Below are 13,823 nucleotides of genomic sequence, written 5' to 3'. Positions count from 1 at the left end.
TTGAACGAACCACTTTAGGTCCTAGATCGGCTGCTTGCAAGGCAAACACCGCTGTGCTATCTCTCCAGGCCCAATGGTTTAATTTTTTATCTAACATACTTGAAATATTTAGCACATTGAATTTTTCTCATTAAAATATTTCAGAGAACTTGCTTTTGAAATTTTCTATGTTTATCTCATATCTATATCTGAATTTTCTAGGCTCTTAGCCAAGTCAAAGCATTTAATTATTAGTAATTTATCTGTGTAAAAACTGATTTTAGTTTAGAACAAAAACCTAGGCTATTTGACCAGTTTCTAATAGCATATAATGTAGATCTAATTTTAAGCCTCAAAGTGGTAATTTGGAAAATGTCTCTGATTTTACACATGGGTGAGTAAAACCTAGAGAATTTGCATGACTTTTTGAAAAATGCAAAGATAATAAAAAAGCAGAACCAAGACAGATCATTTTAACTTTTCTATTATTTTAAATTTTGTCTAAAATAAAGAAATATAGTTCTTAGTTTTCTGAAAACTACCCATTTATAGCTTGATGGTAGAATGACTATAAGGCTACATGACTATAAAATAAGTCACTCGATTATGAAGTCATACATAAATCTTGTGCAAGGATATACTGTATTTTCCAGCATATAAGACAACTGAACATATAAGAAGACCCCCTACTTTTCCTGTTAAAATATAGGTTTTGGGCTATATTTGCCATATAAGACTACCTCTCTTTTAATGCACACCAAATGAAAATTAAAAAACGTAAGATTTAATTTCAATATGGAAGTTTTAATTCAAATGCTTATGTCATACATGTACTTAATTGGAAAACTGTCACTTATAAACATAAGCCTATTTGTCATCAAACATGTAAACATAACTACATTGAGAGCAGGGAGAGGGGCTCCTCCAAGAGCAATTGGCTGGGGTACAGTAATTAATAGAACAGCTAAAGGGAGACACTGTGTTTGTCACACTGCAGTAATTAATAGGACAGCTAGAGGGAGACAGTGTACTGAAAGAGGACTGAACAGTGGAAAGCCACATAATAGTGATGACACCTGGCGGCTGGATGGGATGCGGTGGTAAGTGGGAGGGTCCGGATCACTAATCCCTGAAGCTGGTGTAAGTCTCAGCATGTAACTTACCAGTGTGTAAGATGACCCCTGACTTTTAAGAAGTTTTTCACGGGTTAAAAAGTTGTCTTATGGGGCCGGAGAGGTGGCGTCTCATATGGTCCCCCCAAGCCAGGGGCAATTTCTGAGCCCTTAACCAGGAGTAACCTCTGAGCATCAAACGGGTGTGTCCCGAAAAAAAGAAGTTGTCTTATAGGGCCAGAGCAGTGGTGCAAGTGGTAAGGCATCTGCCTTGCCTGCGCTAGCCTAGGATGGACCGTGGTTCTATTCCCCCCTGTCCCATATGGTCCCCCAAGCCAGGTTCGATTTCTGAGCACATAGCCAGGAGTAACCCCTGACCATCACCAAGTGTGGCCCAAAAAAACAAACAAACAAACAAACAAAAAAGCTGTCTTATACAGTGGAAAATATGGTAGGTTATTTATATCCCCTACCCCTACAAAAGTTTCTAAATGTATTGTCAAATTCAGAAAAAGGATGTCATTCCCTTAGTTATAAGAAAGAAGTCAAACCTAGGGTATAAACATGAGCATCACACCTGCAAGAGCATCTGTAAGATACTGGATTCACCTTGCTTTAAGCTGGGAAGCTAAGCATTAGCTAAAGCTCTAAAAAGTTGCTAACTTGTTGGTCCCTCACTAAAAACAAACGAAAAAAATTTAAAACTTTACTTTGTACCTATATTTTCCAATTTACACAACATTAATTTATAAAGAAGTATAATATCAGTGTCAGATAAAATGAGCTAAACTAAAACTTGGTTCTACATGAGTCACAGGATGCATTTGTTTTACATCATGACTCTGAAATGTAACCCTGATCCTTGAATTAAGGACTATTATTACAACATGGGAACAAGATAGGCAAAGAAAAGGGTTTCCATCATTCCAAATTCCCTTTCAAAGGGATTTTACTATATACTTCTCCCAGTGGACATATTTGAACATTTGATTATTTACTTCAAAATTTGAATTTGACAATGCATTTAGAAACTTTTGGAGGGGTAGGGTAGTATAAATAACCTATATCTTTGTATAAGATATATGTATGATTTCATAATCGAGTGAGTTATTTTATAGTCAAATAGCCTTACAGTGTTATTTCGACATGATAAAGATCAGATCAGATCTAGTACTATTATAGCATTAAAATAGTTAAGTTTCAGTTTCAATTTTGAGTATACATGTTTCAACTATGGAGAATGATACCTTGTAAAATGCCTAAAAAAAAAGAGAAGTCAGATTCTTTTTCAGTTTATCAAGTTAAAGGATATGTAAGAGGAATAAAAAAAATCCCCCTTATATCCAAAAACTTATCTAAAATATGAACTATTTATGTTGTCTTTTAAGAATATTTTCAATTTCTTTGATTTTGTGAAACTTAATCCCCCATTCTAAAATTTCTTAGAGCTTTATGCTCCTCAAATATAAAAAGCAATATATGTGACTATCTACTTCTAAATACTTTGAGTACTTTTTTAAAAATTTATTTAAAGAAAATGCATCACATAGTTGACATAGTTCATCAGAATACATTTGTTTCCAGATTATTAAAAGCAAAGTTATTGAAAAAACAGGAAAAAAATAAAAAGGGGCTGGAGTGATAGCACAGCAGTAGGGCATTTACCTTGCACATGTCCAGCCCTGGATGAATCCCGATTTGATTCCCGACATCCCATATGGTCCCCCGAGCCTGCCAGGAGCAATTTCTGAGCGCAAAGTCAGGAGTATCCCCTGAGCACCACCGGGTGTGACCCAAAACCCTCCCAAAAAATTTAAGAAAAAGTAAAAAGGAAGAAAAGAAAGTTAAAAAAAGACAAGAAAAAGTATAGTAGCAAGTACATTCATGAAAATTATTGTATATCCAATGAAGTTATGAATATAATAGCAGAATGTTTAGTAAGCTCTTGTTAGCTATTCATTCTGTTAAACTGGTGTGTTCTTTTAGGGATGACAACATCATGAAGTTGTCCAGAGATTCAAAATACTATTACTGATGCTGTGACTTTTAGGCATGTATACTAAGCTTCCTTCTGCAAGAAGGAAGATATGGGGAGGAAGGTGCCTGCACTCGACTTTGAGCAAATTTTTCTTTGATTTTACTTTATTTTTATTTTTGGGCAACACCCAGCAATATTCAGGAGATACTCCTGGCTCTGATTTCAGAAATCACTTCTGGTAGGCTTGGCGGACCATATGGGATGCTGGGGATTGAACTCGGGTCAGCTGTGTGGAAGACAAACACCCTACCCACTGTACTACTGCTCCAGTCCATAAGCAAATTCTTAAGAAAACTGTCATCCTTGTAGAACTAATAAGGCCCTATCAAAAGAGCTCAGACATTTGAACTTATTGTATTAAACTCAACAAATCATAATCAATAGAAATACTATCATTAAATGATCTCAGCTATAGATTTTTCTAACTAGTTCAGCATACAGAAATAGTCCAAAACATTGATATAAACATTTTAAAATACTGTTTCAAGTAAATAAAAGGCATGTTCATGACTTTTTTTATTACAATAATTTGTTAGGTCAAAAAAATCTGTAATTTTCTTGCCCAGAAGAGTTTTATTTATTTATTTTTTTTTTTGGTGGGGGCACATCCAGTGATGCTCAAGGATTACACCTGGCAGTGCTTAGGGACCATATGGGATGTCAAAAATTAAACCCGGATCAGCCAAGTGCAAACCATGTGCTCTGCCTATTGTACTATAGCTCCAGCCCAGTTCTTTTAACTTTATAAAAAAAATTTTTTTAATATTGTTTCTAAGAGCCAGAGTGATAGTACAGTGAGATAGGGTGTTTGCCTTGTATGTGTTCAATCTGGGTTTGATCTTCAGCATCCCACATAGTCCTCAAATTCTATCAGGAATAATTTCTGAACACACAGCCAGGAGTAACCCTTGAGCACTGCTGGGTATGGCCATCCCCCAAAAATAACCCAAACAAACAAAATATAGTTTCTAGATAAGGATAAAATGACAAATCTTGAGATAAATTTTTCTTCTATCCTAAATTTGTATAGCAAATAAAAGTCTAAGTTGCATTCCTCTGCAGCACTTTAACTTACTCCCAGAAGACTGAATCTTCCCAGTGAGTAAATTTTCATTGGTAACACAGCAATCATCTTTGAAATCCTAGTAACATAATTTTATAATAAAATACAGGCAAAGGAGGTTAGTCTATTTTGCATGGTTATTTTTTCCCTTTGACTTCTTTATTTTTATTTTTGGGGCCACTGTGATGGCTATTCCCAGAGATGCTCCAGGGAATCATATAATAAAAGGGATGGAGCCAAGGTACTTGCTCTTTAAATAATCTCTTCCCTTCCCACCAGCTGCTTTTCTGACAATTAAAATCACTGAAACATTCAGAGGCAAATTGTTTTTACATTTTTACTGGACATTTTAGAGATCCATTCTCAAAACTTTAATCAGGTAATCTTCAGCAATATGTATCAGTCATCAAGGTCCCTTTCCCAAAATGCATATTTAATTTCTACTCCACATCCAGTGAATCAGAACTCTAAAAAACCTGAAAGATTAAGATAATAAGGAAACACTGTGCAATATTTAAAAAGAACCAAGTTCATCCTTCAGCTCTGGATTTCTATTTTACCTTCTTTCATTACTAAGAGCCTTGCTATCATTGCATTGATGGTAGCAGAGCACATGACACAGCTGGGTGAGAGACAAAGGATTTTACTAGTCACACCACAGCAAATGACAGCAAATCTGGGATGCTTACCTTGCTCACAAGTTCCATAGTTCAGGTGGATTCCCTAACTAAGAACTGAGCTATAGAAAAGAAATAAATTTTAAGGGTTCCACTTAAAGGTTCCACTCTTGGGGCCAGAGAGGTTGCACTAGAGGTAAGGTGTCTGCCTTGCAAGTGCTAGCCAAGGAAGGACCGCAGTTCAATCCCCAGGCGTCCTATATGGTCCCCCAAGTCAGGGGTAATTTCTGAGTGCTTAGCCCCTGAGCATCAAATGGGTGTGGCCCAAAAAACCAAAAAAGAAAAAAAAGGTTCCACTGTTGATTTACTGCAAGCCATCAGAAGTCTCCTCTTGGGCCCAGAGAGATAGCACAGTGGCGTTTGCCTTGCAAGCAGCCAATCCAGGACCTAAGGTGGTTGGTTCGAATCCCGGTGTCCCATATAGTTCCCCGTGCCTGCCAGGAGCTATTTCTGAGCAGACAGCCAGGAGTCACCCCTGAGCAACGCCGGGTATGGCCCAAAATCCAAAAAAAAAAAAAAAAAAAAAAAAAGAAGTCTCCTCTTTATCCCAGAAGACATTATATAAATTATCAAAATTTTTAGTTGTCAAACAGCTCTAAGAAATGGCCTGGGGCCGGGCAGTGGCGCTGGAGGTAAGGTGCCTGCCTTGCCTGCACTAGCCTAGGACGGACCGCGGTTCGATCCCCCGGTGTCCCATATGGTCCCCCAAGAAGCCAGGAGCAACTTCTGAGCGCATAGCCAGGAGTAACCCCTGAGCGGCACAGGGTGTGGCCCAAAAACCAAAAAAAAAAAAAAAAAAAAAAATGGCCTAAGTCAGCATTTGTCAGCCTTTTTTCACTTGCTGACCATCATTTGTCCTGCATATACCAGCCCATGGACCAGCAGTTATAACCAACGTGGTAAAACAGTGGTTTTCAATCTTTCTGTTGAGAACCAGTAGCAGTACATGGAGTGCTGGCTGAAGGCCACTGGTCTAAGAAAAGTGCAAGAGAGGGGTAAACATTCTTGGCAAAACCAGTCAGATGTTTTGGAAAACCATTTATGAATTATGAAAAAGGTTTTATGAGTTGAAATTTTTTAATTTTTAAAGAAAGATATAGGAGAAAATGATAAAATAAACCATGCATTTAAATTACATATATACATATTAGTATAATATACATATATATAGATGGAAAAGATCCAATTTTATAAATATTCTTGGTAGAAGGAATAGAAAAACTCGAGCACAAGAATGACTTATTCTACTTTATACCATTTGCTTTGCTTTGTTATTGTAATATTGTGTTTTGAAAACAAAATCTCACCTGTTTTTGATTGTAAGATACTGTGTCTGCCTCTTCTCTATCTTCTAAGGATCCATTATTTTCTGCTTCCTTTTCCTAATTAAAAGCAGATTAAAGGTGAGGGAAGGAGATGAGCACATAATATGATTTCCTGTTTAAAGATGAGTTTTTGTAAGTTTTAAATCTTTTTTGTTCTTGATGAAACTCTGTAATAATTTCCCATATTGGTCAGGTTCAAGTTCAGAGTGCTTAACCTTTGTAATATCATTCCTGAAAAGTTTTCCAAAATACAGGATTGGAAAATCTGGAAGTTGTGATCAGAAAATAAAATTCTGGGAACCAGAGTGCTAGTTATATAAACTGGGCACTTGTTTTACTTGTGGCTGACCCAGGTTTAATCCTCTGAGCCTGCCAGGAGTAAGCTTTGATCACTTCTGGCTGCAGCATAAAAAGTAAAGAAAATTCTGTAGTTTAAGATTTCAGAGATAGTAAAATGGGTAAGGTGCTTGCTTTGCACATAGCTGACCTGGTTCAATACTATATGGTTCCCAGAGCATCGTTAGTAGTGATCCCTGAGCACAGTCAGGTGTTACCCAAAAATCAATCAAACAACAAAAAAATTTCAATGTTGGGGAAGTTTTGAGCAATAGAAAAGTGCAAGCATGACATGAAAGACTAAAAGAGAACAGAGGTAAATTAATTGGAATTGAGAAGGTAAAAAAAGTCAGCACAATATTAGATAAGAATTTGTAGAAGATTTTCTGTCTCAATATTTGGTACCGGGCTCGGAGAGATGGCACAGCGGTGTTTGCCTTGCAAGCAGCCGATCTAGGACCTAAGGTGGTTGGTTCGAATCCCGAGTCCCATATGGTCCCCCGTGTCTGCCAGGAGCTATTTCTGAGCAGACAGCCAAAAAAAAAAAATTGGTACCATGGCTATGTTATATTATATAATAAGCTGGAGTTAAAGGTACAGATAGAATTAAGACTATAAATTAGCTAATGCTACAATGGAGAGATTAACCAGTTTATCTGGATGGGCTCTAAATAATCATACAAAGATCCTTATAAGTAAATGGCAGAGGTAGGAAAGGCCATTGTCAGAATGAGACAGCATGAGAATTTAGTCTGACATCACTGGCTCTGACGGAGAGGTGCTCATGAGCCCAGAGATGTGGGCAGCCTTAAGGATCTGGAAAAGGTAAGAAACTAATCCTTTGCAGGGACTTCCAGAAGGGCCAGTCAGGCTGACACTCAGATTTGAGCCCAGGGAGACCACCTCAGACTTTTGACACAAAGAACTGCAAAATAAATGTGTGTTTTAAGCCACCAACTTTTTATTTTCTTTTGGTTTTTGGGCCACACCTGGTGATGCTCAGGGGTTACTCCTGGCTATGTGCTCAGAAATTGCTCCTGGCTTGGGGCACCATATGGGACACCGGGGGAATGAACCGTTGTCTGTCCTAGGTAAGCCGTGTGCAAGGCAAATGCCCTACTACTGCGCCATGGCTCCAGCCCCTAAGCCACCAACTTTTCAGTAATTTATAATATCAGCAGTAGGTGACTAGTACTAGAGTTATTATAAGTCTCTTCTTGTATAAAAATTTGCTCCAGGTCCAACTTTATTTATTTGTCATTTGCAGGGAGTATCCAGGAAGTGCTAAGGGGGCCCATTGGTTACTCTCAGACTGAGTCTATGGCCCAGTGCTTACAGTCCGAGGATGTGATATTGCTAGGACCTTTCAGAAGTAGTTGACATTAGGACCACCACATTGGTGTTTTGGGTCTCAGCCAAACCCATGATGCTCAAGAGTCTTTGCAGAGCCAAGAATAGGTTGAGCACCTGTGCTTAATTCCCTATACTATCTCTCCAGAACCACTACTCTTCATTTATTCATTCAACAAAAATTGACTTTGTATGCATCAGCCACAGACCTAGTTTCTCAGGCTACAGTTCTTGGAAAGCTGAGCTTTACAAAGATAGGAAATTGAATATAAGCAGTTGTTTAATACAGGGTATTGGGTAGAATTCTGCATACTCCAAAGTTGACTAATAGGAAGGAATTAGAGAAAGTTTCATAGTGGGAATAGAAAATTTCATGAATGCTGAGCACTTAGTCTTATAAATAAGTATGAGGTGCTAAAAAGCAGCAGACTCAAATGTTAACAATACTGTAACTGGGTTAAATGATAATAACCAAAAGAAACTTATTTAAAAAGAAATGTAAATTCATAAAAGAAAAAATAGTCTCTAAAACTTTTACATGAAGAGCCATATTGTGAGAGTGAGTGAGTGAGTGAGAGAGAGAGAGAGAGAGAGAGAGAGAGAGAGAGAGAGAGAGAGAGAGAGAGAGAGAGAGAGAGAGCTGCCTGCCAGATTGCAGTTTTTATTAAGAAACTAACCCCTTCAAGGGAATAAGGACAGAGGCCTTTCCTGAGCCAGTCAGCCCAGGTTTGCTTGATACATGCTAACTCAGGAAAATCTCTATTTTAAATAAAACCAAGTTGTAAACAAACATAACAAAAAAACAGGGATGATCTTTGTTTTGGGTGGAACCATGCTGTAAATTATAAACAAACAACCTAACACTAAGTGTATCAAGCACCTACTAGTCCTATAGAATTTCATTTTATTCTTTTTTTTTTTTTTGGTTTTTGGGCCACACCCGGTAACGCTCAGGGGTTACTCCTGGCTATGTGCTCAGAAGTTGCTCCTGGCTTGGGGGACCATATGGGACACCGGGGGATCGAACCGTGGTCCGTCCAAGGCTAGCGCAGGCAAGGCAGGCACCTTACCTTTAGCGCCACCGCCCGGCCCCTCATTTTATTCTTAAAAATTTCCAAAGTAGCTATTATCATTCCTATTTTATAAGTGAAAAAACTGTAGCTGAGAAAGATGAAATAACCCCACCAAGAACACATAGAACCAGAGTTCCAAATTCAACTGTCTTGGGAGGAAGGGGCTTTTGGGACACAATTATCTCTTCGATAATTTTTGGGGGCTTGGACAGTGCTCAGGGGTTACTCCTGGCTTTGCGCTGAGAAATCGCTCCTGTCAGGTTTGGAGAACCATATGAGATGCCGGAGATCAAATCCAGGTCTGTCTCAGATCAGCTGCATGCATGGCAAACACCCTACTACTGTGCTATGACTCTTGCCTCAATTCTGATAATTCTTAGCTAAAACAAACAAAATTCCAGTTACATCACTATGAATTAGGATCTGGAAAATTATTCAAAAGGGTTTGCATGAGAGAACCCTGGGTTCAATCCCTAGTGCTATATGTTCCCCTGAGAGCCACTAGGTGTGGGCTTGCTCCCTGCAACTGAAAAACTATTATGAATTGGTAATAGAATTACTTTAAAATAACAACTATTTTCAATATACTTGCTTTCCAGTCTAAAACTTTGAATTGTTTATTTAGAAATAATTATTTTCTTTCCCACTAATTGCTCCAGTAGGCAACGTTTCCCAAAGTGACTGATACCACGTCCTGGAGGAGGGTGATGGAGCCATCCGGAGGGATAGTTATCCAGGGTGCAGTTGGCTGATGCTTTCTCTTTATTCCTTTAAAGAGGTTAGATTTCCAGGGGGCAATGAAAAGGGGATGATATCCAAATTCCCAAATAAATGTGGAAACTTTAAATCTAGTGACCATATTTCTTTTTTTTTTTTTTAGGGTAATGTCACATCTGGCAATAGTTGGGGTTATTCCTGGCTCTGCACTTAGGAATCCCCCATGATAGTACTTGGGGGACTTTATGGAATACTGGAAATCAAACCTGGATCAACCACACACAACCAACCACTCTAATATCTCTCTGGCCCTAGTGAGTGACTGCTTCTGGCTCAGGGGACCATTTGGGATGCCAGGGATAGAACTCAGGTCCGTCCTGTGTCAGCTGCATACAAGGCAAATGCCCTATAGCTGTGCTATCGCTCCGGCCCCCAGTGACTACATCCTATTTTTTTTTCATTCTAAGATTTATTTTTTATAAACATGTAAGAAAGGTTCTAGATTGCTGTAGATCAGATTATGCAATAACAATCTGCTTGGAAGCAAGTAGATTATTCTTAAAATTATCAAAAACATTCTGTCCTTTCAGTTCTGAAAAAATGGTTTAACTACTTTTGTTATATATTTATAAGCAATTACTTATACATCAAATGTATTTGTGAAGTAATTACATTTTTGAAGCCATGATTTGCTGTTAACTTTATTCCAAATTGCCAGCCAGCATTTTGCTATAATTTTAAAATGCTGTTAAGAGTTGGAATGCTGCTTTAAGCAAAAGAACTATTTCCAGGAACAAGTGTTTCTCTTCAGGCTTTGGGCTGCCTGCACTTTCCTCACCAGTGGGACCAGCAGCTCAGGACAGACTCTGAGCCTCTCACCGTGTTTTCTAGAAAAATATATGTTGAACTAGATACATGACTCTGGCAATGCTTTATAGAAATGAGCAAGATATGATCAGATCATCAAAATTACAATTTTATGGAGGTCTAATAATTGTCATTATTTAAAAAACACAAGTACACTTCATGTATTTCTGCCTAATTTTTCTCTTTTTGAATCTGGTGGCCTCAGAATTAGATAAGCTTGTAGACAGAAGTGCGGGATCATAGCCCATTCATGTACTCCAACACCTTATAGGCATCATACTCTGGACTGGCCTAGTGGGAGAATAATGAGATAAAAGCATGAGGACACCTGCTCATTAGGAGCGTACAGGCTAGAACACATGAAAATAAAGTACAAAGGAGAAAAATGAGAAACAGCTTAAAATAGGGAGGGGTCTTAAGAGAATGAAGCAGTTCTTGCAGTTGGCTGACATTCCTGAAGAATCTGTCATGTGTGAGGCCTGGTGCTAGGACTGGGAACCCCCAAGAACAAGCCAAGCATGGTCCCTGCTCTCCAGGAGCTCACAGTCTAGCAAAGAGACAGCAAAGGAACAGGGAATCACAATCCAGTGTTAAGATGATCTGGTTGATGGGGCCGGGCGGTGGTGCTAGAGGTAAGGTGCCTGCCTTGCCTGCGCTAGCCTTGGACGGACCACGGTTCGATTCCCCGGCGTCCCATATGGTCCCCCAAGCCAGGAGCAACTTCTGAGCTCATAGCCAGGAGTAACCCCTGAGCGTCAACGGGTGTGGCCCAAAAAAAAAAAAAAAAAAAAAAAAAAAAAAAAAGATGATCTGGTTGAGGAGGAGGTGTATACAGAGATTTGGCATCATACACACTTTCACTTAGGTTAACACAATGGTATGTCTGGAAAGCATTTTTTAAAAGAGAAAGAAAAGACAGGGAAAGGAAAAACAATTCTAAGTCACCTGAGCTATTTTACCTGCCCACACACTAACTATCAGGCATGCAGGTGGGCCTGTGCAAAACTTGAGCCTTAGCCGCTCCCATGGCTGATGTAAGATCCCAAGTTCACAAATGAGCTCTTTATGTCAGTATAATTCCAACACCTAAAAAAAGTGTTCCTGGGGTTGGAGAGATAGTATAGCAGGTAGGACACCTGCTTTGCATGCAGCCAATTCAGATTCAATCCCTGGCATCCCATATAGTCCTCCTAGCACTGCGGGGAGTGATTCCTGGGTGTAGAACCAGGAATAAACCCTGGGCAGGGGCGGATGTGACCCCCAAAACAAGAAGAAAACAAAAATTGTTTCTGCACAACATAGCCCTGACAGGTATGAGCAGGCCAGCCACTTTACCTGGTTTAGTGCTCAAACCAGAAACCAAGCTTTAAATGCGTTTCCAGCAGACACCAGTCAAGCTGTTTTTGATGCAGTTTTCCAAGATGGTGTCTTTCTCAGGGCTGCTGAATGGCATTCTAATTACACTCAATTCTTACCTATAGCCTGGTTCTATAACCTAACTCCAGGAGAAACAAAATTACTTTGAGGCAATCTTGTGGCCATAGAGAGGGCCCTAACTCTGGAAGTTAAAAAGTAATCTTCTGGAATGGTTTCTAAGCTCTTGAAGATAAAGGAAAAGGGGCAAGGCTGAGGTGGGTGGGGGACTTCAGACAGAGAAACAAACTTGGGCAGATTCTGAAAGGCTGATGAGATCAAGATGAGTCTAGAGAAATAGTAAATGGATGGCAGGGGAGAATGGAAAAAAAGAGGCTAGGGTGTTAAGAATTTATTTTAAGAACATTAGTGACCTCATAGAAAGACTGAAAGCAAAACGAAGGGAAGAGCTTTCTTAGGAAAGTTCATTCTGACCTGGGGAGATAGCTTGAAGGACTGAGACAAGCCTAGCAAGCACAAAGCCCTGGGTTTGATCGCCTCCTCTTAAAACACATAAAAAAAATACTGAACATCTAGTCATCAGAGAACTGCAGATCCAAATCAAAATAAGATAACTGACTCACACTGGAAAATAACAAGAGTGGATGATGTGGAAAAACTGAAACACTCAAAAAACTGAATTTCGAAAATGGACAAAGATGTTCCCCTTGGGTAAAAGGTTTGGCAGTATCTCAAAAGGCTAAAGACCAACCTATGGAAAAAAAAAAGATTTTATTTTGCCACACTCAACAATGTTCCTGGGTTACTCTTGACTCTGTACTCCCAGGAATATACCTGGTGGTACTCCAGGGACCATAAGGGACATATGAGATGCCTGGGATCAAACCCAGGTTGGCTAATGTGAAAGGCAAACTACTTATTTATTCACTGTACTATTTCTTCAGGCCCTGGATTCTTTAAAAATTTTACTCTTCATACTCAGTGTCTACTCAATCTTGATGAGCAAGGAGTACCATAAATATAAGCAATAATACAAAAACTCTCAGAAAGCAGTTACACTTAGAAGCAGTTGTAAGTTAATTATACACCAAAGTTGGTTTAAAAAATGTACAACTTGAGTGTTTAATAATAAAGAAAAAGACAGTGAATTATTATACAAATACATAGCTAGGCACTAGTACTTTATACTAATACTTTATAAACATTAATTCATATATTCATATATTCAGCCACTATCTAATACTTTACAAACATTAATTCATGCAATTCAAGTATTTCTCAAGACCCACATACTACCTAAAAGTTAATATGTCATGCCTCTCTCTCTGATTAGGAAGTTGACAAAAAGAGGTAAAGGAACTTACTCAGGGCTATGCAAATAGTAGGAAGAAGAGCCAGGATTTAAACCCAGGCAGATAATCTACAAAGCCTCCGACTCCTCTAAAACCACTAGTTTAAACTGCCACACCAATGTTTCTATTAGTTTCAACATTTTCCTAGTAATGTAAAAACGACAAGCTCCAGAATTAAATTACTTCAAATAAAAAAAAATTATAAAAAATATTTGAAAACTTAAAGATGTTGTAGTATCAGGATGAAATAAAAAAATTATTCCCTTCATTTTAAAAATAATGGAAATAGCATTGCAGTAAGACAAAAAAATGTTAATAACATTGTTAGAGGAGGGGCTAGAGAGATAGAACAGCGGTAGGGCAGCCTTGTACACAGCTGACCTTGGACGGAGCTGGGTTCGATTCCTAGAATCCCATATGGTCCCCTGAGCCTGCCAGGAACAATTTCTGAGCGCAAAGCCAGGAGTAACCCCTGAACTCAGCCGGGTGTAGCCCAAAAACCAAAACAATAAAAACAAAATATTACTAGTACTAGGAAAGCCTGTCACCTGTAATGGTGG

General features: G+C 38.7%; 1 protein-coding gene across 1 annotated transcript in view; it reads right to left on the bottom strand.

Moving 5' to 3' along the window:
• CDADC1 (cytidine and dCMP deaminase domain containing 1) overlaps nucleotides 1-13,823 on the bottom strand; it is a 52,681-nt gene that overhangs the window by 29,748 nt on the left and 9,110 nt on the right. The window contains exon 3 of the mRNA XM_049778792.1: nucleotides 6,177-6,251. Within this exon, the coding sequence (XP_049634749.1) occupies nucleotides 6,177-6,251 (75 nt within the window). The remainder of the gene's footprint in view (nucleotides 1-6,176; nucleotides 6,252-13,823) is intronic.

Source organism: Suncus etruscus, chromosome 8, assembly GCF_024139225.1.
Source record: "Suncus etruscus isolate mSunEtr1 chromosome 8, mSunEtr1.pri.cur, whole genome shotgun sequence".
NCBI classification, from domain to species: domain Eukaryota; kingdom Metazoa; phylum Chordata; class Mammalia; order Eulipotyphla; family Soricidae; genus Suncus; species Suncus etruscus.
Note: the sequence above shows the minus strand (reverse complement) of the source record. Positions and strands in the feature narration are given on the sequence as shown.